The sequence below is a fragment of the Microtus pennsylvanicus genome, chromosome 7, assembly GCF_037038515.1.
Source record: "Microtus pennsylvanicus isolate mMicPen1 chromosome 7, mMicPen1.hap1, whole genome shotgun sequence".
Lineage (NCBI taxonomy): Eukaryota > Metazoa > Chordata > Mammalia > Rodentia > Cricetidae > Microtus > Microtus pennsylvanicus.
This window is the reverse complement of record NC_134585.1, coordinates 72,037,007-72,064,875: the sequence shown is the minus strand read 5'-3', so window position 1 is coordinate 72,064,875 and position 27,869 is coordinate 72,037,007. Positions and strand designations below refer to the sequence as shown.

Here is a 27,869-nt window from a genome sequence, read left to right as displayed (position 1 = left end):
CTAGGGCTTGACTGTGTTTGTAACAACATCATGGCTGTAGCAAAACAGTGAAGAGAACTATCTCAGAAGGAAGTCTGGGACGCTCATAAAGAATACAATTTAACCTGAGACATCACAAAAGCTATGGAATAAACTGGGCATCGTGGCGCACATCTTTAATCCCAGCTCTTGGGAGGCAGAGACAGGTAGATCTTTGTGAGTTCAAGGCCACCCTGGTCTATAGAATGAGTTCCAGGACACCCAGAGCTACATAGTTGACTTACTTAGCTATCTTTTCTCAAAAACAGAACAAAAAGCAAACAAACAAAAGGTGTGTAAAACTACTCCACTTTCTAGTTCAAAACTAAGAATGGAATTAGTTAGATTATAGCCTAACTTGAACTTGGTGCTCTTTTCTTGACCACTACAATTTGATACTTGGTGGGGAAATGTCTTCCTCTTCTAGAAAGTCCCCTGGCAGAATGTTCTAGAGCCGTCCAGTGCAGTGTGAGTCACATGTCTAACCAGAACTGGTTGGAAATTGTGGTGGCTTTGTTTTCTTTTCTTTCTTTCTTCCTTCCTCCCTTTTTCTTTCTTTGTTTCTTTTCTCCTGTTTTGTTTCCTTTTTCTTTTCTTTTTCTTTCTTGCTTTGCCATGCATGGAGCTAAAATGAAATCAAAACTCATTTTCCATGAGACCAGAAACATATGAAAACATTTGGCAAGCCAATACGTTTTTAATTATTCTCTCAACTCTTAGGCTCAGTAAATTCTGTCCAAGAAGGCCAAACCTTACCTAAAAGGAGGCAGTACAGCCTCAAAATTTAGGAAAGTGAAAAGCATAATATAAATATGATTATGGTGTACTAGACTTAATGATATTATTCAGAATATATAATCATATGCATTTTAAGGCCATCATTTTATAATTAATACTTTTAGAAAATATCCACCCATATAAGTAGCTGTATGAGTTTTTCTATACACTCAAATGTTTAAATATGCATAACTATCTCTAAAGGATTATAAAAATTTTATACTATTACAATTATGACACTTGAAAGCAAGCAAATTAAAAATGATATCCCTTATAATCATTGTTCCACTGAGTTTCTCATAAGTCAAAGTCTTTCTTTTCCATAGATTGTTCCCATAACTCTTGCTAATCTCTGCACCATGAGGATTTTCTCTAATTGGGTCTTATAGATCTTCCTCTATCAATGCTTCTGTCAAACAAAGACAGAGAAGTACGCTGCTTCTCCAGACTCTGTCCTAACTTCCCGTCATTATTTTGTTCGTGATACGTATCTGCAAGCACTTTTTCCTTGTTAACGTGTGTGTTTAGAAATGAACCTTCTCCATTCTTTTTAGTGCATAGAAACCTCACCACTGTCAACCACAAAGATGAAATTTCTTTAAAAATTGTTAAAATTAAACCAAGATAAAAAGTCTTTGCATGTGTCTCTCCTGGTAAATCATGATACATACATCACTTGAGTGCAGAACAAAAGCAAAGAGATGTTAACGGTGTCGGCGGCTCCATGCTGAACAGCAGCCTCACAGACTCCTCACAATGGTATTTTCCATGGCCCTGGGAATATGATTCTGTCTATTGTCATCGCGGCCCACTGCAGGATGACCGAAATTGCTAAAGGCTCTAAGAGTCTGAACACAAACTCACAGACGAGCCCTGTGAGTTCTAGAAAGTCAGAAGTATCATTCTATCATTTTCTGATGTTTTCGGATTAAAACTAAGTTCTCATAGGTGTACAGCATAAGGCAGTTGTCATATACAGTCTTAATATTTAAATAAATAAGTAAATAAGATGCACCTCATTTTTTAAAACTACTTCATGGTTTAAAGTTGTAAAGCGTGAGGCTCCTCACTTTGGCTCTGCTGGTTGCTCTAACTGCACCCTTTAACTCTTACTGACTTTTTCACTGTTGTATTTCCTTATTAATATAACTAAGTTATTTTTTAACTCTATTTTTTTTTGAGACAGGATGTCATAGAGCCCAGGTCAGCCTCTAACTGAATATGTAGCCGAGGGTAGCCTCAAAACTTCTGATCCTTCTTTCTAATTCCTACATGCAGAATTAACTGTGTATACCTTCATGCCCAGTTTCTGCAATGCGGGGGGAAGGGGGGGGAGACCCAAGGCTTCTTAGGTTCTCCTAGGCAGACACTCTCCCAGCTGAACTACAATGCCACCACCATTTTATTTTTGAAGATACTTATTTGTTTTATCTATTTTGGTAAAAACAATTTTGAACATGTGAGAACCAGCATAGCGATTTGCCAAGTAAAAGGCTGCAGAGATTCTTGATAATATTATATACTTTCTTGATAAGATATTAAAATGCCCCCTTCCCACAATGATTTAAATCAGTCCATTGAGTTTTCACGTTGCCGTAAATCTTCCCAGTTCATCTCCTTGGCCCAAGACCACACAATGACATCATCAGCACGTGCTCTTGCAATACATAAAAATATGCTAAAATGGAACTAATTATTCTTTAAGACGAATATTCAAATTTGGAATCATATTAAAATCATTTGTTTCTCAAAGGATTCCTGAAATGGTGTGATAATGATGAGATTTTTGTGTGTGTAAATATTTCTAAGTATTTTTAAAAATCACAAAATATTTTTTGCTTTAGGTTAAAAATAAATCACTATTATAACCCGTGCGGCCACAGTACATTAAAAAGACACTGCGGCACTGTTGCCTGGATAACTATTCTTGGGACACTTTTGTGTGTTTCTCTGAATTATCTACCCTTTAATTCAATTGTCCTTCCTACTGAAATCCAGATCGCAACAGAACTAAAACGGATTATTAGCGTGCCAAGATTCTCCCCACCTTCACAATGGAGATATAATTATGGCACCAATTTAATTACTACTATGTCTTTAATACTTGAATTAATGGTGCAAATGGATTCGTGTATTTTAAATTGTTCAGACAATATGAAATGCACTGCAAGAAAAACTAATTTCCTGTTTGTTATCTAATGGTAATTGAAGCACAATGATTCATTATGATGCTGAGTTACTGTTGTAGTTGAAGTGACAAACCTCGAGGATAAAGGTGATAGATATAGTGAAAAAAAAAAGCTTTTTAAAAATAAAATCAGAGAGAGGCTGAACACAAACACCAACTATAAAATGTAAATGGACAAGGAATCTACGATTGAGACTTATTCTTAAATAATATGAATCCCAAGGAGACTCCTTGGGATGCTTTGGTGTGTTTCTCTGTGTGTAGTCATACAGTAAATAAATCTTTGTGTAGTCAAATAAAGAATTCACAAAATACCTGAAATAGTGAATTTTGACATTCCCATGCCATTATTTAATGTGTACTTTCTCTCTAATTCCCTATTGTAAAATGATTTTAAAGTTTATGCCTATAAGTACACATATACACATATGAATGCCAAGTTATTTTATGAAGGTACAGATTCAAGATCGCAAGGATAGCATATGCTTATGTACAGAAAGAAATTATGTAATGTCAAAAATATATAATGAATTAAATATTTAGAGAACTATCTCTACTTGAATAAATTTATAGGTTTTCAAAAATCATCTATAAAATATTGTCTCTTACAACAGAAGCAAGTTTATCTTTAAATTTCCCAGTTAATGAAAGAAATGTTTAGATAATCTATAGTGAGATTATTAACATCTACAAAACTGAAACAGATGCGTATCTTAATATACCATTAAATTTATGATATACATAGAACCCTTACATAAGGCTGACGGAACGCTGGTGACTCTAATTTGCACTAGATTTATAATAACCTGATCTGGTTTTTGTAAGTACTGGAACCCTTTAAACAAAATTAGAAAGCAGTTGTGCTTTGTGTGATTAAAGATGCAATTCCCGTCGGGGTAATGAGAAAAAGTTAGAACATGTTTCTTTCTTTATGGATGTTTCTATAATAAGCAAGACTGCCATATATTATATATTTTTGTAACTATGATTTCCTTCTTTTTAATTATAAAATAAACCAGTTGAATTTCAGTGGACTCTCAGATTGAAACTATGCCAAAATTGAGCTGAAGAATGTGCACTGAACTTCAGAAAAATCCTTAAAATTGTTCTCAAGGTTTTGGGGCCATGTTGTACAAATACTAGTTCATGATTTTCTAGAGAAAAATATTATTCTGATTTAGACTGTTCAGAAGAAAGTCCTGTAGGCCTGATAAACCTGAAACATAAACAATGACGTGAATAAAACTATTCCTGAGTAATGATTGCTGGAGTCATATAAACTACAAGCAGAGAAAAGAATTCCAGCCTATGTTATCTCTTATACAAATAACATTTATAGCTCTATTTAACAGTTCACTTGGCGAGTTGCAGCAATCAGTTCCTACGCCCCAAATCTAGAAGAACACTCTGTTTTAAGAAATGTGAACTCTATTTCCCTTTTTAGAAAAAAAAATCAGTCAGAAAATGCTCATACAAATATCAATATAAGCATATATGTCTATATGTGTGTGTATGGAAAATAAGTGCATGCAAAATATTAATTCATTAAAAGTTTATCTCTCATAAAACCTTTATTAGCCCTTGAAATCTTTGCCACTTCATATAAAATGATTTATCTTTTGAATAACAAGGTTCCATTAATCTGTTTGACAAAGGAATTTTTAAATCATTTAAATAATTTATTTGGATGAATTATTTAAATTCTGTAAAATATATATGTGAACATGTGTATGTGTATATCCATATCGAAAGATTTGTGTTCTAGCACAATATCACCAAGAAATTACAGGGCAGGATTCAGATGCCCTGTCCTTGACATCACCAGGGTGACTTGGTGTAGCAGCCACCTAGGAGGGCTTTGATCACCCAGTGCTGACACAGGGCCCCTGTTAGAGGGCCATTTGTGCTGCATTTGGCAATACCCGGTGATTTCATGTCAGAGAAACTTACACATTGTTTTCTATATTCATTTTCAATTTTGTATTTTCACTGAAATTGTAATCTGACATAATTTTCAACACATAAGGATAATAAAGGCAATTATTGAGCCGTCATAGAAAAGTGTTTTCCTCGGTGTGCTGCTGTTGGCGCTACTGAGAGTGGCAAACATCCCCCCCCCCCAGAGAAAAAAGTTGTCAGAACAAACCGCTATGCCTGGAGGAGAGGTAGGAGCAGACACCAGTCACCGTGTGACCAGTCCACAAAGCCAAGGGACATGAGGATTCCCTGAATATGCTCGACAGGCAAGGCATGCCATTCAGAAATTTTCACTGTTCACTATTTCTTCACGGCTCCTTAAACATTTTTTCTCAACTAAATCTTGTTCTTTTTCCTCTGAAGATGTGTGTGTTTTAACTTTCACAAATAAAGCAAACAGTTAATAATCCTATGATAATTTGGCAAAGTTACAAAATTTATGACAGATTCTTATCACTTTTAACTTTAAACATTCAAGAAAGTTAGCTTTTATTTAAGTCTCTCCATTGCCAAACTAATTTTTTTTTCTTTTGCCTGCTAGGTCCCTGCTTTGGGAAACTTTGTCTGCTGGTTTGTGTTTATTATTTTTCCTGTAGGGCACTCCTCTCCCTGTTGCCCTGGTTTAGGGTGAGTTCATTTAGTTTTCATTTCCGTTTTGTAGCACACGCCTCGCAACACATTCTGTGGGGTTTCACTTGCAGAGAGGTCTTAATTTTACACATAGAATTGCATTGTGTTTTTGTGGCATTTGGTAAACCTTTCAAGTGCCTGTCTCTCACTTACGTAAAGCCCACCTGTGACATTTGTCATTTCACAGCAAGAAGACAGCAAATTGATACAATTGTAAAAGAGCCTGGACCTAACAATGCAGGGCTGTGACACCTTGGGAGACAATAGTCTAAAGAAGTCTTACGTTTTAACTCTAAATTTTTAGATTAAGAAGAAGGAAAGAGAAAGTAATAAAGAAACCCCTTCTTGGAACTCATTGGCCACCTTCTTGCCGGCATCCCGGGATGGTCCCCAGGAGCCCCTCTGTGTCCTGGACCAGCACTCTTTCCTGAGCCCCATCCTCAGCCAGCCCACAAGTATTGCCTCTAAACTTTACATGACATCGGAAGTAGCAGGATTACAGTAATTCAGAATAGCATGATGTGTACCAACCACTGAGGTAATTTGGAAACACGTCACCTGTTCTCAGAAGCCTTCTGAAGAACAGAGGCTTCCGCAGTCCTCGGCAGCTGCAGTTGCTCATGGAATAAATGGGAGTCAAGATGCTGTCTTTGTGGATTTACCTCTGTACACTTTTAGGTCAGCTTCGAGGTTACTTGGTCCAGATTTAAAACATTAGAAGTAAAATCACCTAGAAATCTTGCAAGAATATATTTATCACCATGCATGGTAACTATACATACCATGGTTACTTATTAGCAAGTGGAAGGAAATATTTAAATAGCTTGTTTTAGTTAGTTCACTGAAATATTTTTGTGAGCTATTTGTAAATTTTCACATATTAGTGATTGCAATCAAAATCTGAGTAATTTCCAAAACTTAACTTACTAAAAATGTTGTACTTAAATGTGTACATTCTCTTTAGTAGATACTATCACAACCAATTTGTTGAAGGGGTTTTCTAGTTTCTAGAACTTATTGTTTATATGCATACGTGTGTGTGTGTGTGTGTGTGTGTGTGTGTGTGTGTCTGTGTGTGTGTATGTTGAGAACATGGGAAGTCTCAGAACTAAGAGAGTATTTATTGGCATTTGTAACCCTGCGTTCCCCAAAGTTGAAATAGGGGTGGCTGTGCTATTTGGCATAGATCAGTTATTCTCCCTTGTACCCTTCCTGTCCCAGTCACTGTTGTGACAGAGGAGAACCTCAGACCACTAGGTTCAATGCAATTTTTTGTTTCTAACCCCAAACCCCAAGTTTTCTTTTAAGACAAAACATCCTTGACAAATTGTACATTCTGCTAAAGAGTATGGTACTTCCATCAGAACTCATTATGACTCACAAAGTTGTCAAAGCCCAAACCTTACTTCCATGAACCAGAAATGCATTTTTAACCATTTTTTTTGTCCTGCCAAACCAACTGGAATTTTATTAATGTTTTCTGTTTGTTTGGCAAAGAAATGTGCAAGCATGGATTTATAGCATTTACCACAAACCCTGTTGCCTCCTCTGGTTAGCAAAGCATCTCCTGCCATGACTCATCCAGTTTCTGCTATTGTTTCATGTTCTCTCATGATGGCATTAAAGAAAAAAGAAGTGCATGTTGACCCATGTGTCTATTCTGTGAGAAGTCAAAGTCAGAGCAACAGGGCTGTATGGGAGCTAGGAAGGAGGTAAGGTGTTTGCTGTGCAAGCCTGAGAGCCTGAGTTGATCTCACAGACCGCGTGTAAAAGCTGGCATGACAGTATGCATTTATAGTCCCGGTGCCGGAGAGGTAGAGACGGAAGCATCCCTATAAAAACTTTAGCAAGGCCAGCCAGTTTAGCCAAATTGGCAAGCTTCACGTTCATGGAGGCACTGTCTTCAACTGTAAAATGCAGAACAAATCGAGAGCACTGACATTGACCTTTGGCCTCTATTCACAAGTACATGCACACACACACAAACAAGTACACATCTATATAAGTACACACAAGCACACATATACACATGCATGAAAATATATATGTACACATATAAACACACAAGAACTTGACTTGCTCCCCACATTCTTTTTATCCTTTTCCTTTTTTCCTCCAGGGACCTTTGAGCACCTTAGCTTTAAGCTTCACTGGACATTAATATTCTATATTCTGAACAAACATGTGAATTACATGTTACTGCATAAGAAATGTACTGAACAGCAGTAAATGTGCTCAGAGGGTTCATGTGACATCCACATATCTGTCACTCACAGTCCATACTATGAAACTTTCGGCTTACCAACTAGCTGAAGTTCACAGTATCTGGCTCTCTCCTCTCCTGGCTGGCTGCTACCCCCACCCCCAACCCTTTAATGTCTTCTCTTAAGCTTTGTTTTCGTTCTTGGACTCTGTTCGGTTTCCCTCTGTGTTTATCAGAAGTAAATACTATTTTTCATTATTTTTGCTTCATGTCATACCACATAATTATGCTCCACCAAAGGAGGACACATGAAAGAAATTAGACACTTCCAACCACCAACAAACAGAAGCAAACAACCTTCGAAGGATTATTACAAGCTGCAGTGTTTGGTAGCCATAGCTCAACAAATGAGTAAGACTCATGGCAGAGACAGCTAAACACAACATGTTTTAAGGCAAACAAGCTAAGCTTGAACTTAAAACCACAAGTAATTGATAGCACCACACATGCTTTTCAAAGGAGGGTGTTTGCTTAGGATCCAGACAATCTACAAAACCCGAATGAATGAAGAGTTTTTCAACATTTCAGTTCAGAGTGTTTCCTGTCTGATGCTACTCTTGATTTTAGTTTATAGTGTCTATTTCCTCATACAGATTTCTAGTATGACTACAGATTAACACAACTTCTCATGGAATGTTACTGAACCAAGTATAAATCGGGAAACATGATCATCATGAATTATTGCAAAAATTAAAAACATCTATATGGAATATGCTCATCTTTATGAAATATGCACTCATTTTCTAAAAAGTATCTGTAAGTTACATTGTTTTATATATATATATATGTATATATACATGTATACCTATTTATATATACTTATATATATGCTTATATATACATATATATATATATATATATACACACACACACACACATATAATTTAGTGATCCTAAAGATTAAGCCAAAAATCTCACATATAATAAGTGAACTCTTCCCCACTGAGCCAAATCACAATGCTGGCCCACAAAATACCTCATAACACTTCAAAATAGTGGGTAATATGTAATTTCTAAAAATGTGTATTTTGTAGTCCTGTTGGAAGACTGTTCTCTTAAACAGTTTTACCAACTTTCAATTATCTGGCATTTTCTTTCGTTTTGTTTCGGAGTGCATGAACACCTGCCAACTGTTTTGTTAAAGAATTACCCAGTAGCTTTACTGTTACAACTTTATTAGGACAATTATCCTGTTCATTTTTGGGTAGATGCCATTAAGTGGAAATCATTATAGATATCTCCCTGTTTGGAAACTGATATTGGTGTCTATGGATATGTTGGCCAAGTTTAGAGTGAACTGACCAAGATTGATGGCTCATATCTGAACCCCAGGGGTCAGAAAGCTTAGGCAGGAAGATAAAGGAGTGTTCAAGGCTGTCCTGGCCTACACAGTTAGTTCAAGAGAGAGATTGAGGAATCTGGACTTGGGAGATGGCTTAATGTACAAAAACTCTTACTGAGCCACTGTATTCTGAATTCATATTCTTCAAACCATTATACAACAAGGTACAGAAGAGCCCGTCAATAATTCTTGAACTTCAGCAGAGACATGGGAATTGGAAACAAGAAACTAGAAGGCCAGCCTAGTCTACAGAGAAAAGAAACTGGAGGGCTAGTGTGTCCTCCAGAGTGCTGAGAAACAGGAGACAAGGATCAAATAAAGAGGATGGTGAGAACCAACACCCACAGTTATTCTCAGCTATCCACTCATGTGCATGCGTGTGTGCATGTGTGTGTGCGTGAGCAAGTGTGCATGCATGCCTGCCTGCCTTCCTGTCTTTCTGTCTCTCACTTTCTTGCACAGAGCAACACACAGGCTTTATTTTTTAACTCATTAAGACCCTGCCTGAAAAGAAATATTTATTTCTTGTCATCAGACAAAGCTCTGATAAATGACACTAATAAGATGAAACTTCCATTAATTATAGTGTTTGTTTTCTAAATTTTTCAAACGTATGCCTATTAATCCAACAAACTAAAATATAAAAGATAAAAGTCAGTTCTTAAAGTTGAACGAGTGATTTCATCAGTTGCTTAGTGTATGGTCTATGTTCATGTAGAACAAAGGAAAAACACATTTTCCATTGTTTATAGTCCTCAACAGAATAAAATACTTCTCTTGATTCTTAATTTAAAAAAAAAAACTGATGAGCTTACACCTAGCTGAATCCTCTTTATTCATTTCTTATTTGAATGCTACAGTTCAGTTTAGTCAGGATTTGGTAAATAACATTTGAAATCACTTTGTTTTGCAGAAGTTTTAGAAACACGACCACTGAGTTGTTTGGTTCATCCTTTCAAAGAAACCACAGATGCTGTTTTTCATAATAAAAATGAACTGGACTATTAATCAGTTTTCTCATTGATCTTGAGAAGGAGCTATTTAAAAAAATATCTGAAAATAGTCTCATAATATAAAGTGCAAGTTCACTTACATTTGCTTAATGTTAATTTTAGGCTTTTGTTTGTTCCTGTGTTTGCTGAAGATCATCTTACTATCTCGACCAAGCTGCCCTGGAACTTGCTCCAACTCTGGAGTGCTGGGAATAAAGGTATCTACCCTCGTTCCGTCATGCCCAGCTCTAAGATATATTCATTCTCTCGTCCCCATTTCTCCCCCCCCCCCCGCCTCTCTCTCTGTGTGACCCCAAGAGCCTTGTGCACGCTGTGTGTTCTAACTGCCCAACTGATAAAATCCTTATGAGGAAGAGGATCATAGTCTCTGCGCAGTCTTGGTGGAGGATAACGAACAGCCCCCTTGGAATGCTGCAGGTTTCTTCCATCAGCTCCAGCGGCACACTTATTATTGGATAGCTGACAGAGTTGCATCATTCATGGATAACCTTCTCTTCCAGACAAAGCCATCAACCCAGGAGACAAAGATCTCAGGCCAGCTGGGTATGACTAAAATATATCATTCGTCAACAGCTGGGTTCCAAATGCAGAAACTCGATTTCAGTTAATTTTTGAAAGTCCAGTCATGATCTGTAGATATAAAATGAATTCTGGCACTATAAAATAAACAGTGCCTTCTACTTTGAATCCTAGCACTCAGGAGGCTGAGGCAGGCAGAGCTGCAAGTTCTGTGGTCAGCCTGGTTTACAGAACTAGTTCTAGGACAACTAAGGGTAAGAAAAAGAAAGACAAAAAAAAAAAAAAAACCCTCTTTCCAAAAAATAAAAACAAACCAAAAAAAAAAAAATAAAGGTGCAGAGTGGGGTGCGGAGAAAGAAAAAGAACTAGTGTCCTCACTGGCATGTTGTAGAAATAAAGTAATGGGATGGGTTTCTTGGGCTACTTGGAGACACCTCTTCATGGTGTTCCCACTGTGTGTGTCCACCGGATTTAACAGGTATGAAAGTGGGCGGACGGACAAGGGAGGAACATTAGCCAGCATCACTTAGGTATCTGTTGCTGGGCAGACATTTGAAGGTCCCTTGATATCAGGACTGGCCTTCTGCTGGCATGCCCTAGGAGCTCGCTGGTGGGTTAGGACATGCATCTGTTTTCATCTACTGGTGCCCAAGTCTAAGCGGACCAGTTATGCGTTATTAAACATATTCTTGTTTACCCTGATTTAATCTTTCCCTCGGAAGGCAGGAGTGCTGGGATGTAAAAGGGAGAGACCAGCATGGGGCCCCTGGCTCGAGCTCTGCCTGCTCTTTCTAATCCTGCTACAGAAGTTGTTCTGGCCTGGAAGCTTGCTTCTAGATCTCAGCGAGACCGTGTGTTTCCCATCATCACATGGAAATGTGTAGATGGTGAGTGTAAGTTCTTCCGAATAGTGAGCTAGAGTTTTGTTGTTTGTTTGTTTTTTAAGTGTGTTTTTCAGCCTTGGCAGTAGAGTCTTTGGCAGTTGTATGGCTCAGAGGGAACCAGACACAGAGAAAAGTCAAGCCAGGTATGTTGGGCCTGCTTGCACCTGCTTCTGCTGTACCTCGCTGCCTGGATCCAAGTCCTGTACACTGGGCTAGGATACTGTGGAAATGGCAGGTGTTGGTGGGGTATCTGCTGCCCATCAGCTCTATGAAAACTGCGGAAAGTCAAGTGGCATAGCGAAGTTAACTTTCCCAGCCAGAAACAAAATATAAGAAACTGCATTTTGAGACTGGATAAGCGTATATTCCATCCTGGTACATGTCTTCATTTCAGTTTTCAGAAAAGCTTCTCTTCCAAAAGCAGCATCCCATAGCAGCCTAATCTATCGATTAGAAACAAGTTTATGTTTGTGAGACAACGCCAGCCTTGCTTCATCCTCGTCCCCTCTCCGGCTTTTTCAGCATCTTCCTGAGGCTTTATCTGCTCTTCAGAGGTGGAAACCCGTTGACCTACAAAATGCTGTACCTTCGGTCCCACTCTGTGTTCTTCACCTTGGTGAATAATTCATTCAACAAATATACTGTGCAGCTAGTGAGTGCTAGGCTCGATAGACTCGAGGAATAAAAGATAAATAAATGCCGTCTGCCATCAAGAAGACTGGAGGGAGGAAGGAAACAAGAAAAAAAAAGTCAAGGAAAGCAGCCGCTGATATGACAGTGTCCTTAGCTTAGGTTTTCATACCTGTGAAAGAAAGGGATGATCATCCCCTGAACAAATGAGAAAAGTAAAGTCTGAAAGGAAGGCGCATTGCCATGCCTCCCCTGAGAAATGCAAAGAGAAGTAAAATAACACCTGGTTTCAGGAATTGCCAAAACCTAGAGGATGCAGCCTGCAATTTGTTGTGAATCTGAAAGAGGGTAAACATGTTTCAATACAGAGAGTAGAATTTAAAATGCAAATCACTTCAATGAACAGGAAAAGCTCCACAGAAACCTAGAGGTTAAACTATTAAAACGATCACCATCATAATACACCCCCCACATGCCTATTCTCTCAGTCGGTTTTCTCAGGCCTTGTGAGGTAGGAGGGTAGGCATTCCGATTTCCACGCCGCTGAAGTGGAAACAACCCTCTAGGCTGTTCATAGAGAATAATATGGTGTGGATGAAATTTACCGGCCCAAGAAGGGGGTAGGGTGCTGTCTTACAGTTGTAGTGAACTGTGGTGTTGTCCCCAACGAGCTGTGTGTGAGACCTTTGGCAAGTCAATTAACCTTTTCTGGCTACAATTTTCTCATCTGTAAAAATAGAGGTTCCAGATCTTTCCTTCTCAAAGGCTCTTCAGTTGGGAGATGATGCCTCAGCACCTCGTCACAGGGCTCTAAGCCCAGTGTGTGGCTTGGTCAGCCACAGAGGCAACCCTCTATCCCAGTACTTCCTATTGTTTCAAGCTTGCCCTGTCAATATCAAGGCTAGAAGGAAACGTCTTGATTTCCTGGTCATATGGTTTGGTCTCATACACAATTTAATTTGTAAGTGTGCATGTTCATGTTTGTATGTGGAGACCAGAGATCAATGTCAAATTTTACTTGTTTGTTGAGACAGGATCTTTCTCTGACCTCAGACTTATCAATAGTATCCTGACTCCCAGCAAGCCCCAGGACTCTATCTACCCGTCCCAGCCTCCCCAGCACTGGAAAGGAGCGCCTGGCACCATCCCTGACTCTGTTGCATGATGTGGAATTACAGTTTCCTCTGTAAACTGTGAAGACCATTGGTTAATAAAGAAGCTGCTTTCTGCCTCTGCCTAACATTGCATAGGTTAGAAGGAGCAGACTCAGGACCTCCTGCTTGTTGGCACTTTACAACATAGGATAAATATTAATTGATTTTTAGACCTCTATTTTAATTATAATCAGGCCAAGCAGATTGGAAGGTTGGTAAATAGGCCTTGCTAGTTGGAAACTCTGAGTCTAATGACCCGTGGCTGGAGAGACACTGGAGAAAATTCTAGGTGACTGGAAATGACAAGCCGAGACACCATAGGAATTTGGGACTGCACTGTAGAGTTTCTGGCCAGGAGACTTGGGATTCTTTTCTCCTACAGACCACAAACTTGACAGAGCAGCAGCACATCTTGGCATTGGGGATTTCAGTCTCCAGGTATCTGCAGAAACTTGAGTTCCTTGGAAAGCAAAGCACTGACAATTTCTTGACCAGCCTTGCTGATAATTTCATTTCCCAGAAGGCAGAGTAAGCATTCAGGAGACTCTTACTCAGGACCCAATTCTGACAGAAACCAGTAGGTAAAATGGAAATGATTGGAACCTTGGGGGAAAGCAGCCATGCGGTCTCGGAGTTTGATTTAAACAGTGTTCTGCCTATGCAAACACAAATGGTTCTAATGAGCAGGAAAACGGGGAGGAAACCAAAGAAGCCAGCTTGCCACATGGGGACTCGCTGACAGGCTCTGAATCTCAAGCAGCATTTGTAAGAGGGGGAACATATGAGGAAGAGGGAGTGGATGAGGGTAGTGTGGACCTATAAGCACTCAGCAAGACATGAGCTGGGGGCTTCTGGAAGATGCTGGAAAAAAACAAGAATGCCATCTTATGACATGGAATCAGGGAGGACAGCCACAAAGGAACAAGCGCAGATTTTGAAGTTGAGGACAGATTCATTCATGAGAGAAAAAGAGAGAAAGAAAGAAAGAAAGAAAGAAAGAAAGAAAGAAAGAAAGAAAGAAAGAAAGAAAGAAAAGGTTTCCATTCTTCAATGCTTCTTTGCCATTGGTTCATTCTTATCTCAGCTTACAGAGGACATAGACCCCCGCCTGGGAAACCATTCTCCCTGACATCTTTTGCCCTTTGACTTTCAGTCTCATAATTGCTGGTGCTGCTATTTTACACACTGAAATGTTTTTGTTCTGCATTGAAGTGTAAGCTCCACAAGCAAAGGGACTTTGCTGTTTTCCCTGGTGCATATGTAGGGCCTTGCATGTACCAAGTACTACTCAGTAAACACGAGCGCAGTGAACAGAGTCAAGATCGCTCGGCAAGCTTTCTGAAAAGAGAAATATATGAAAGCCCCAAGAACATAGACAATGGAGAGCATTCTTGACATGAGAGCAAGTACTGAAAGTAAGTACTTCTGTGCTCTAATTACCGTACTAACCCCATGACTCTTGCATTAGAACTGAGTTACTTCCCCATAAGCATTCAGCTACAGAAGTGCACAGCTAGCATGTGAACCAAAAGGGTCAGGGACAGGACTCAGCACAGAACTTAGGCTATACCTGGCCTAGCTGCCATCATGTCTCTCTCTTAAAAAAAAAAAATTAAACAATCTTTTTTCGTATTTTACATCCCAATCTCAGTTCCCCCTCCCCTCCTCCCACTCTCCACACATTTCCCTCCTTCCCATCATCCACTCCTCAGAGAGGATAAAGCCTCCCACAAGGAGTCAACAAAGACTGTCACACCACCTTTGAGGCACCTTGTATCTAGACTGCACAAGGTCTTGATCTTTGCGAATCATTAGCAGATACCTTCTAAATGATGGGGTGGAAGCTTTCATTGTTCCCTGGATTGTCAGGAGGCATAAGAAAGAGTATTCCTTATGTTAAAAGAGAAAAAAGGCAGAGCCTGAGGATTCAGATCTATGACAACAGTGTTGTTTAAGGGAGAATAGCTAAATTACATTTATAAACATATGAGACTTGGTGATCATTGAAAATATTACTAGAAAAAATAATTGCACTAAAAAAGAATAATCTATTTTTTATTTTATATATCATTTCCTAGATGAGTTAGTAAACAATTTTTCTTTGTGATAGGTGGAGACGTGTAGATTTTGGCAAGGCATTTGTAGTCTTTCTAACCTCGTGAGAGAAAAGTTCAGGTTTAGGGATAGTTTGCTAGTGTGTTTTTATAACTAGTTGAGCAATTGCACCCAGTCTCCTTGCTAAGGAACCAGTGTTTACCTGGAGAAGACTCCAGCGAAGTGAGGCCTTTGTCCTTCACTTCGTCTGATGTGAACATGTCTTCAGTGACGGAGATAAAGCATGAGGAGACATGCCTGTCACAATGTGAACATGTGAACATGTTGAACATGTGAACATGTCATCAGGGACAAAGATAAAGCATGAGGAGACATGCCTGTCACAATGTGAACATGTGAACATGTCATCAGGGACAAAGATAAAGCATGAGGAGACATGCCTGTCACAATGTGAACATGTGAACATGTGAACATGTCATCAGGGACAAAGATAAAGCATGAGGAGACATGCCTGTCACAATGTGAACATGTGAACATGTGAACATGTCATCAGGGACAAAGATAAAGCATGAGGAGACATGCCTGTCACAGACAGGTTACATGAGAAAAAGGAAGGTGGTGCATTAGATTATAAAATCAGGATATAAATGTTCTCAACAACTGAAAGATGCATAAAATTTAATAATATATAATTTGGTTAGAGTAATTGTGTGGGCCTGCCTTGGGACTAAAACACCAACCGCCTAAATTTGGTTTGAAGGCTGTGTGACTTAGCAACAATCCTCCCGGGGGCACAAAAAGGAGCCTCACCTGGCAGTGAGCCACTGGTGTGATGGTTGCAAGCAACAACAAAACAGAAGTAGTTGAGACTGTGAGATAAATTTAGAGCGTTCATAAAGTAATGGAGGGTGTCGTCGTTAGTCCAGCTCGGTTTTCTGCCGATTAGACTGCCTTGTGCAGCTCTGGGAGTAGCATTTAAAGTTACCAGTGGAAGACTGAAAAACTCCAGGATCCAGGACACAGAATGATAAAGAAATTGAACTACCTCCTATGGAAAAAAAAACAAAACTGGAAGAGTTGGGAATTTTTAACCAGAGAAACAGTTACACTCTGTCATTTTTATGTCAATAGTGAAATGATTTTAACCACAATTGAGGATTTACTATATTCTAGATGCTCTATTAACCTTTTTGCATTAATTAATGCTAACAACAGCCATGGGGAGAGGGTTCAGAAATATTTTTATATTCAAGAATACAAAACAAGAACCAAGAGATTCCAGGTGATAAATGCTACAGAAGCTGTGGTGCATGCCTTTAATCCCAACACTCAGGAAGCAGAGGCAGGTAGATCTCTGTGAGATCAAGGCCAGCCTGACCTACAGAGAGAGTTCCAGGACAGTTTCCGAAGCTACAAAGTAACCCAGTCTCGAAAAACAAAAACAAACAAACAAAAAATTAAATTTGAACCCACTGCCTACTCAATTTGTAAATCACATTTTCCCCACTGTGCCTACTAATTCGTCATTACATAGGCCCTAGACATTAAGTATATATGTGTATACTTGTGATATATATAATGAAATTATGAGAAATAGTAAAAATAATATGCCACAAAAAAGACAGGGAATAGATATATCAAAGTTTTAACAACAGTTATACTTAGATACTGGAAAAATAGCTTTTTTCTTGTTTATTCCTTTTAATTTCATGAATCTTTACTAAGCTTATCTTGAATTTGTAAAAATCACACCTAGATTTTTTTAATTTAAAAAACAATTACTATATCAAAGAGGAATTAACTTTATTTTAAATACTCCCCCCAAAAGTAAATTAATATACTTACGTATATTAATGAAAAAGCATTATAAGACTTTTTCATCACAAAAGCCACTTGTAGTTCAAATTTTATAAAGAGTTGATTTTTTAATAATTTATTTTTTGAGACAGGGCCTCATGTAATCCATGCTCACCTTATGCTTGCTATATAGACAAAGATAGCCTAGAAATTTTTACCCTCCTCTTTCACACGCATAATGCTGGGGTTACAGGAGTATGCATATCCCTATAGGAAATGCTGGGGATAGAACTGGGGCTTCATGCATCCAAGGAAGAGGCAAATCTTGGTAACATAAATGGTGAATTCCTTTCTCAGGAGATGCCGACAAAAGTCTGGAAGCCCTTCCCCATCGGTCGATTCAGTCCACATAATAATTTATAAAGTTTAGGATGTTCAAAATACGAGCCAGGGAAAAATAAGCCAAAGAGTAATTGGTGAATATTTCATTTTGTTTGGAGACCTTTCAGACTGCAAATAGATTTAGTAAAATATTTCTCCACTGAATACAAGAGACACTCAGCAGAGGGAGAGCATGGCACCGGCAATTCTTCACTCTCCAGCAGTATTAGCACAGGTTTCAGGGACAGCCAGGAGTAGACTTAGAGCCACCATCTTCATTTGCTCATCCAAGTCCCAGGGAGCTCCTCTGGTCCCTCGAGAAACTGACTTTTGGGCGTGACCTTGATTCATATGCACTGCCTTTGCCTCTCTGCAGGCTCCTGCACATGCCACCCCACTTTCTTAGTTTTAAAGTGGATCACCTGATAAACATAATAATTTATGTATTGTTATGAATACTGAGCCCAGAGTCTCACAAATGCTAGGCAAACACTCAACCACAGAGCCCCACTTTAAAAAACAAAACAAAACCAGTATCTCTATTATCTTAGTCGAAAGCTCTATAGACACAGAAAGATGCCAGCTTTTAAAAATTTTCCTAAATTATAGAACAATTGAAATACTAGGCACAAGCATGACTTAATCAACTTGACAGATAGGTATAACAAACTTTTGTTTTCAAATCTAAGGGTGGCCAACAGGATTGCCTTTGATTTTAGACAGAATGAAGTTGAGTTTATCTCTTATGATTGTATTATTTATTAGTCTTTTCTAGAATGCTGCTCTTCTATCTTAAGTAAATACTAAGACCTATTGCTCATCTTATTAAACCAAGTATCACAGCTTTTGAATGCCTGTAATTCCAGCACTTAAAACAGAGGCAGGAGGTCAGAGTTTAAGGTCACCTTTGATGACAAATCAAGTCCCAGGCCAGCCTGGGATAAATGAGAACCTATCTCAACATCAGCCAATCAATTACTCCAAGGTTTTGATGCACAGCGTTAGTTGGGAACTGTAGACAACAGACTGCAGCTGGGTAAAGGGTGCAGAACTGATTTTTGCTGCCAGGCAGCTCATGATCCAGGAAGTTTGCTAGAAAATTATGAATGATTTTTATCAGAATGAAGAAATGCTAAGGCTTACTGGAATACTGCAGGCATGAAAAATAAAGCCTAAACTAAGGCAATCATCTCTAAAGGGGAGGAGAAGGACCGTGGGAAGGTAATACTTAGCAGGGGTTGCCATGGCCAGAAGATTGACCACTGAATGTTCCACAGATAGCGTTTTCCTTTGCACATGCTACAGACCAGAGTCTAAACAGTAGCCACTGATCCTTTCCTAGTTTTTAAGTTTAGAAGTCCGAAGTAAAAATGGTAGTTTTGCTGGTTCTCTAGAGGCTCCTCTCTTCCTTAGCTTTTAGGTAGCCTTTTCCCTGTGTATTCTGTCTTCTTTTTTGTGTGTCTGTCTTCAGTTCTTATCTATCTGTCTGTCTGTCTGCCTGTCTATCTATCTATTTATCTGTCTGTCTATTTATTTTTATTACTCTTGGGATTGAACTAAAGCCATGGTAGGCACACACTCTCATTTACTCTTCTTTTTTTTATTTTTTTAAAATATTTCTTTATTTATTAAGCATACAATGTACTGCTGGCAAGGAAGGCACCAGGTCTCATTACAGATGGTTGTGAGCCACCATGTGGTTGCTGGGAATTGAACTCGGGACCTCTGGAAGAGCAGCCAGTGCTCTTACCCTCTGAGCCATCTCTCCAGCCCCTCATTTACTCTCCTTTTAAATATTTTTATATATTTAAGTGCGTGAATGTTATGTATACAAGTACATGTGTGTACCCTGTGAGTGCAGTGTCCATGGAGACTATAGAGAGTATAGGATCCCCTGGAATAGGTTGTTGTGAGCCACTACATGGAAGACTGCAGCACTCAGGAAGTCCGTCTCAGGATTGGCTTTCGTTCATGTGAATGCAGCTATCAGGATCACTGAAAGTTGCAGAGACTCCATTCCGATCAGCTTCTGCAAAGGCGATTAACCACTTTGTAGATCTATGAAAACTTGAATAACTGGGATTAAGGCTCAGAATCTGCCTGCTCTTGGATCTGTCAACTAATACAGTCTCCCATTTCCTGAGTCTGCCCCATATTTCCAGATTCAAACCTTACAAAGACCAGCTATAAGTGGCTCAGGATTAACCGGCTATTCATGTATAAGGGTAGTCAGGGAGGTGTCAAACAGGAGTGAAACTCCTCCCTGGGAAGTTCCAGAAGCAGAAGTATAAAAGGATTTGCTTATCCTTGAGTTTCCAAATGAAACCATACTTTACACAAACAAGTAGTTTTGAATCATCTTGATATATTTCTGCCTTAAAGTGTTCCTATAAATGGTTTCTCTGTAGAAAACAAGAATGTATGAGGAAGGCTTCTATATAACAGTACAATAGTCATCAATACAGTTTCCTGGGTTGACATTGTTGTCTCCTCCTCCTCCTCCTCCTCCTCCTCCTCATCATCATCATCATCATCATCATCATCATTTGTCTTCTTTTTTGAGACAGTGCTACCCTGGAATCCACTATGCATCCAGGGATGACTGGTTTACCATCCTCCTCCCTCCACCACTAGCGTGCTGGGGTTACAAGCCTATAATGCCATACCCAGTTCATGGGGTGCTAGGGATCATACCTGGAGCTCTGTGCATGTTAGACAAGCACTCTATACCTACAAAGTAGACACATCCTCAGCCCCACTATTTTAAGGTAATATATTAGTCTCTTGGTAATCTAATTAGTTATGTTTTTGTTTGTTGATACAGGGTTTTGCTATGAAGGCTAGTCTAAATAGAAAAACAGTGCTTTAGTTATGTTTGTGTTTGTTGACACAGGGTTTGCTATGGAGGCATCCATTCATCTGGAACTATCCTGATTCAGTCTCCTGAACACCGGAATCTCAGGCCTCTGTGTCACTACACCCCACCCAGAGTGGACTTCCTTTTGATTCAAAAAGGCACAATGTTGGGATATATTTGAACTATGTATTTCCCCCTCCCAGCTTGGGGCTATAACTTAAGGTCATGGACATTCTGGACAGACAGTATGGGCCACTGAGCTTGGTTTCCTAGGCTTTGAAGTCTTGCATTAAAACTCTTAATTAAACTTTTAATTTAAAATGTAACTTGCATTGTTGGGCAGTGATGGTGCACACTTTTAATCCCAGCACTCAGGAGCTGGACCTTCACACCTATGTGGCAGTCATGAGGCCGTGAATGAAGTTACAATCCTTGTACCCAGAGAGCTGGCAGTTTTATTCTGAGTAGCTATTGCAGAGCAGGGTCTCTTAGTGTCACAGTAGTGACCTTTCGTCAAGGTGGCTTTGTTGTCGGGACTCTACTATGCTTTTCTTTTAGCACTGTCTCTTAGGGATATTTCATGTTCCTGGATATCTATTAGCATACCCCAGTGTAATAGGCAAAGAATGCTGTGTGTATCACCAAATAGTCTCTGGGCAGGAAAAAAAAAAACATCCCAGCATTAGAACCATTGTCCTAGAGAGATTTTTGCATATATCCACTTAGATACATGTGTTTTAGATTGTTCATGAAATGACTATATTTGATAGTAAAATGCAAAAGTGAAACACTGGAAATGTGCTAATGTGCAGAATATAATGGAGTATTATATAACAGTATACATGGCTATGTGGCATAGAGGATGAAAAATTAATTGTTGTGTAAAATAATTACAGATAAATATGTATTCACCTACATTTCAAAATGTGCAAAATGAGCAATGAAATATGTTGAGGTATAAACACATAGAATAAAGATATTTTGGGAGAACAGCAAATGATAATATTGCTTTGGAAAAGCAAGAAAGAGAAAAGAGAGTGGGGGTTCCAGATAATGTCCACCTTTGATTGAAGGTGAGAACTAAGGGAATATTATTGAATGACACAGAGAGGATGTCAGGGTGTCAGAGGTCATTATCATTCCTTGGTTGTTTGTTTCTCACCTCGACACTGGCTGGTAAATTGTGTGTGTTTCTATGGTAACAAATTACAGGGGTACACTTATCATTGTTTGTGGACATCAGTGGACAATTGTGGCGGTTTGTTCACTTGTTCTACAACTGGTTCTGTGGATGGATTCTGTGGATAGAAATCTGTCACCAGGCTAGAAAGGAGAGTTCTTTTATCTGCTGAACCATTTTGCCAACCCGCCCCTCCCTTTTAACTAATTAGTATTTTTATGTTCCAAGTACAGACGTCTTTGAGCTCTGTGAACTATATGCTGCAGCTGCTAGCAGACTAGCAGTGCATTTGAGCAGATTTAATAGGTTGTTCCTGTATCTGAGCAACTGTAAAGTGAGTATAAACTTTTCCAGGAATTTAGGACAGAGCATGCGCAAACAACAGCCAGGTGTTCAGCCAGCCTGACTTTAAAAGCAATGTCTAACAGCTGGGCAGCGGGGCACACACTTATAATCCCAGCACTCGAGAGGCAGAGGCAGGCAGATATCTGAGTTTGAGGCCAGGCTGGTCTACAGAACGAATTCCACGACAGCCACGGCCATGTAGAGAAACCCTAACCAAAAACCAAAACCAAAACAAAAAGCAAAAAACCAGTGACTCTTAACAGCTATCCTAGCTGACCACGTTTAAAACAAGAGTTTAAAAACAAAATATGATAGTCTAATGGCAGTTATCAGTACACAGAGATAAATGTTCTAAAGAACCCATCAGTTACACTGTTTTGCTAATTGAGAAAACTACTTTTTCCTGTGACACGAACCAATGACTTGTGTGAAACCAAATCCCCAGAGATCTATAATGGAAAAGATTCGGTGAACACAATTTTAATAGAAATGGCAAGAAGTGTGTTTATTGTTGTTTTTTTTCAGACTCTCAGACCTAATCAACCAGTTGGCTGTTATTGATGCTTTCCTATATTTTTTAACTTGTGATCCTCTTGCCTCAGCCACCAAAGTGCTAGAATTATGGATGGATGCCACCATGTCCAACCAGAACTTTCCAACCCCAAAAATGTTTTCACACTTGTGCAACTTCCTGCAAGACAGTGAGTTGCTAATGGTATTTCTGCTGCACTAAGGGCCTCTCAAATTCAGTAGTTATTTTTTGATACTGCGTGTTCTTTTCATCTACTACGGTAAGTAAGTTTTCACACAAGGGTTCCTGGAGCTAACGATGTCCTTGCTTGATGTACTTGCTTGGTGTATAGGATGTCCTATGCTTGATTCTCAGCTCCACACAAGAAAAATAAAATTGCAAAGATATCCATGGTCTTTGACTCTTATTCCTTATAAAAACTTGTCATAGAATCAAGGTCTTTACACAGATCACTCAAGTATTCTAACAAACCTCCAACCTGACAATGGTTTCCACATGGAAACTCTGCACAGCTGGTCGTAGGTGGAACTGGTTGTTGTTGAATACTGGTCTGCTAATCCAGTGGACTAAACTGTTTCATCTTCTGGTACAGCCTCTCCTACTTGAGAGCATTTATTGTTACCATGAAAAAGTAAAGCACCACACTCTCACTCCCTAAGCACCAATGTGAAATCATAGGCTATGTCTGAATTCGGGGCACACATTTTTACCAGAATGAAATTTTTTTTTAAGAATAGCTTTTATCACTTTAGATACTTTAAAGATATATTTTACCTAATTAATATTCATTTATGTTTTAGTGCCTCCTAGAGTTAGGTGGGAGATATATATGCATACATAATTTTATAAATATTTAAACTTAATTTTGTCATTCTAGTTAAAAGTTTTGCATAGAGAAATGCTTTTCAATTATGTGTGTATATATTTAATACTAAACATGTTCTTTTGAATAGTTTACTATTCAAGTATGTTTTTCTTCTGTTAGAAAAATACTATGCATTTATTATAGGAAATTCAGAAAATAAAAAATGTAAAGTATTCATTGAGTTACAGTCACAACAGTTTGTGGACCCTCTGAGACATTCTCCCAACCACATATCTAGTGTAAATTCTCTGCCTACCTTTTCACACATCCCAATGTTTGACTATTTGAAAGTGATATTTTTCCTCGATGAATATTTCCTTGTTTTCATAGCTAATGCTCAAGATGCTCAGAGAAGACTTTGAAATATATAGTACCTGAGAACTGTTTCCCAGTTCTTGTTCAGTAGGATTCCTCTCTTAATTATTTCCATTGTAAGGAGGTTATGATCAAGACTATAACCAAATGATTTGCTGTGTCATAAAAACATGAAGACAATGAAGTTGCACGTTTCAATAAAATCCCACAGTAGCTACCCTGCCTCATGAAAGTTGTGATATATGGTTTAGAAAACAAACATTTTAAAATTCACAGATGCTTCCAAGCCCTGGTCAGACATAAATTCCAATCAATTTTTCTGTAACAGTGAAAATCCTGAGGCCTCACTCACCAGCTCTTGGTATGTGTCACAGGCACATAGTCACTCTCTGCACACGGAATGCAAAACACATCTATTTCTGCCTCGGCGTATATTTTAAAATAAATCCCCCCAGGAAAGAAAATGTTGAATACACCGTGTTCAACTATGATCCAACAAAGGTGGCAACACCTTCTCTTCCTTTGAAAGAGCCCGCATAGTATTTGGTGAGAACTTTGAAATGCTCAAGGGATTTAAAGGTGACAGAGTTAACACCCTGGAGTTCGTGGGCAAAGGTCCACCTTCTTCATGACCGTGCACTTTTTCTTGCTTGCTTTTGCTTGGGAGTTTCAAATGTAGGAAGAGTTCTTTACTTACCATTCTGGGAAAGATGAAATGCATCATCGTATCGTAAACAGCCTGGAAAGCAAAGAAAATATTATTATTTATGATACCTTCACTTATGGAGTCCCTGACTGTCAAGTGACTGCGTCAGCCACCAATCAGCAGGAAAGGCAGCTACAGGGCCGAGCATTCAGGGGTGACTCATGGACAGGCCTGCCTGGGATTGAGTGGGTATGATGATAAGCACTCTCAGATGCATAATGCAGCACTTTATTTTCTCAAAATAAATGCTATAGGGATAAGAGTAAATAGTCAATATATATTTTTTCACTCTGCCATTTCGCTCAATTGAGTTAATATAGAAGTGACAGGGATATTTAAAATTCTTTAAGGGAAAATGTGGGATACATCCCAGTTTTTTGAAATCAACATAATGACCATTGTTTCTGCTTAACCATAAATGAAATTTCTAACTGGAATTTTTCTACCTGCAAATTAAAATGTAGAAACTGAGAAATGAAGATTGAAGTCCCATGTTCTTTTTCAGTTGCTTGCTGCTTCCTATTGATTAACCATAAGGTCCTCAGTATATCACAGGATAAAAATTAGAGCAAATCTGCATTCTGTAAAGCTCCCCCAGACACACAGAGCCCCTGAAGCACTGGAGATCAAATTCAGGGTCTTGCATGCCTGGCTAGTGCTTTACCCGTGAGTTCTGTTTCCAGCCACACATGTTGGGTCTCAAATTCACTATGTTCTTCAAAGTTTCTAAAACACATTTAATTTTATTTTTACTTTTGCGTTTAATAGGAAATAATTGTTTTTTTATTAATAGATATAAACATATCAGAATATGAGAAAACATGCTGTGCCACATCCTGATGAGGTTAGTAAATTTTCTGTTTCTTATCGTTTTTAAGTATTATAAGCATATTTTAAGGAAAATATATTGAGTTTCTACCTTTTGAAATTGCACAGTGGCTAAGGGGAATGGAAGTAATAACAGAAGAATAAAGGGAATTTGTTAAAATATGTAAGATACCAATATTTCAGATCCTAAAATGTTTATCTAGAGAAGCAGTTTTTATATCAAAACTATTCTCAATGTTGATTTAAGAAGATTATTCCTTATAATATAATCTCTCTGTAAATAAAAAACTAAAGTTTCAAATGTAGATTCTAATGTTTATAGTTTTAAAGGACACTTGGCTAGAAAGTAAAATTATATTTGATGGGTGTCTGTCTTATTTGTATTTTCACAAATAAATATCTTTTTGCCTTTATTGTAAACATTGTATTCGAATGTTTTTAGATTTTTAGAACCCTTGCTTCCTTAATTATTATTTTACATTCTATAGTTCACAAGACATCTATTTCTATTAGATATCTGTTTTTAATAAACATTTGGATTCTGTCATAACTCACAAAATTTCACAATAAAAAACTTTTAGAAAAAAATCTTATAATTTGTATCCAATCATTAGTGTTCATAACCCAGTTCAAAATTTATATTTATTGGGTTGTTAACTGAAGACTTTTCACATCCCCAAAACCTATGCTTAGAAAGGCGTTACTGCATTGTATGTGTTTCTCATTCACACAGGATTATTAATGGAAGTTCTTGATATCACTACTCGTGTTTACATTTCTAAACTGCTATTTTTAAAGTATTTTTAGGCATTAGCTCCTGAAGAGGGCAGCACGCTCTAGACATCATTGAATACTCAGCTCGGATGTCACAGCTTTCGGTTTCCTGCACTGTTTTTTGTTTTTAAGAACTAGAAGGGAGGAACAGGTTCTGTTTCTTAGATATCTGCTTCCATGATACAGTGAGCCAGAAGAAATTCTAAGCAGTTGCCCACCAAGGTCAAAATTGCATTTGATTATTCCAAAAGAACATTCAAATTAGCTACCCACAGCAATGTGTTTTGAGAAGGGACAACAAAAAGCTAGCAAGGAGAATTTGCGTTTGGGATATGTTTTATCTTCATGCTGTGGGTACCGTCTCCTACTGGCAAAGCGTTCACTGTCAAGCCTACTGAAGGGTTAGATTTAATTATCTCACTTCTTGCACATTTCATCTCAATTGCTATGGCAACATTCACTTGCCTCAGCAGCAACGCACACTTTAATCAGATGCTTCCTCCCCATTTCTCTATGAGCCTAAAATGTATAGTCAAATTTACAACCAAGTCTTGATGAATCTGATAACAGGGCTTACAGTTTAACGGGAGTCTTGCCTTCACCCACACATACGAATATCCCCAGGTTTAAAGCTGTACGATGTGATGTTTGAACTTTTCCACTCAGTTCATTTATTTTTATTTTATTTGACTATCACCGACCCTTTTTATTCTTTCCTTTTACTACTCTGTTATCTCTAGCCAGTCACCACTCAGGAGACGGAGAGGATGTTCAAAGGCCAACCGAAGAGCCTGTTGGACTATTTGCCTCTCTATTGGAACACAACTTGGATTGCCCTGTCACAAAACCCTCCTTTATTTCTTGAGTACAGGCAAGAGAAGGAAGACAGTACAAACTAATACAGGATGCAAAGTGCAGACTCTCAGATTCCAATAGATGGCTAAGCATGAAGAAGCCGCAAGCGTGCTCCAGGGAGTGTGATGGCTTTTATAAGAAGGAACAGCACAATCTGCTAAACTGTGTGCTTCACTTGGGCGACTCTGTAACCGTCAACTTTGTCATGCAAGTCAGCCTCACTTTAAAGAGGACTAGAAAAACTTTGGCGCATGGGTAATTATGACCATTATTCAGAAGGTCTTTAGTTTAATTTGATATTGTATAATAGTTATTAACACACAATTTATTTTACGTTGTATTTAAGAAGCAAGTGATCTAAGACCATCCCAGAAATTGTAGAGGCTGCCCCCCCTTTGGATTTAGATAAAAAGCATCTTGCCTTAAAGTTATGATAGTACCCCACTAAAATGTTTTATTTCAGTGACAAGCAGTCATATTTTAGCAAACTTTTTAAATCATCACTTAGGTGTGGCTAGTAAAACTTCCATTAGTGGATGCAGCCAAAAAGATGCTTGCTGTAGCCCCAACCTGAAGTCAAACATCAGTTCCTAGATGGCATCTTATGTATTACAGATGACTAAAGCAGGCAAAACTTGAGCATAAAAGACCATTTTAAAAACTGTCCTTATGTACTTTTAGCTTTAATTGAGCTCCATATTAGCAGGTTATCAAAATGTCATTATTGAAAAGTTAAATTCTCATTAATGATAAAGTTGAGAAGCTAGATATCCCCAGGAGAAGCTTAATTAAAACGAGAAACCCATAGGTTGAGATAGTGCAGATGCTGGCTTCAGATATTTGTGGGACTTCTTATGTAGGACACATAGAGTGTCTGCAAACTGCAAACTGCCAAAAGCCATAGAAGGAACAACCTGAAACAAGGCGCATTGCTTAAATAATACCCTAAGCCACAAAGCACTAAGTTCCCTGTCTAGGTAGTTT

The 27,869-nt window shown here is 38.5% G+C and overlaps 2 protein-coding genes across 5 annotated transcripts in view; one reads left to right on the top strand and one right to left on the bottom strand.

Moving 5' to 3' along the window:
• The window catches only part of Adgrl2 (adhesion G protein-coupled receptor L2), a 612,895-nt gene that overhangs the window by 181,717 nt on the left and 403,309 nt on the right, over positions 1 to 27,869 (bottom strand). Inside the window, exon 3 of the mRNA XM_075981092.1 lies at positions 24,420 to 24,461. The gene's annotated coding sequence lies outside the window, so the exon portion shown is untranslated. The remainder of the gene's footprint in view (positions 1 to 24,419; positions 24,462 to 27,869) is intronic.
• The window catches only part of LOC142854805 (uncharacterized), a 35,677-nt gene that overhangs the window by 4,402 nt on the left and 3,406 nt on the right, over positions 1 to 27,869 (top strand). The window contains exons 2-7 of one of the 4 annotated variants that reach the window (XR_012911373.1): positions 5,502 to 5,587; positions 9,360 to 9,522; positions 10,311 to 10,405; positions 11,450 to 11,614; positions 12,134 to 12,263; positions 13,276 to 13,327. Coding sequence is in view for 1 of the 4 variants with exons in the window: in XM_075981112.1 (XP_075837227.1) it covers positions 10,311 to 10,405; positions 11,450 to 11,611 (257 nt within the window). In the remaining 3 variants the exon portion in view is untranslated. Of the gene's footprint in view, positions 1 to 5,501; positions 5,588 to 9,359; positions 9,523 to 10,310; positions 10,406 to 11,449; positions 11,615 to 12,133; positions 12,264 to 13,275; positions 13,328 to 25,221; positions 25,277 to 26,770; positions 27,141 to 27,869 lie in introns of those variants that run through there. The other 3 variants (XR_012911372.1, XR_012911371.1, XM_075981112.1) reach the window with 3 other exon arrangements.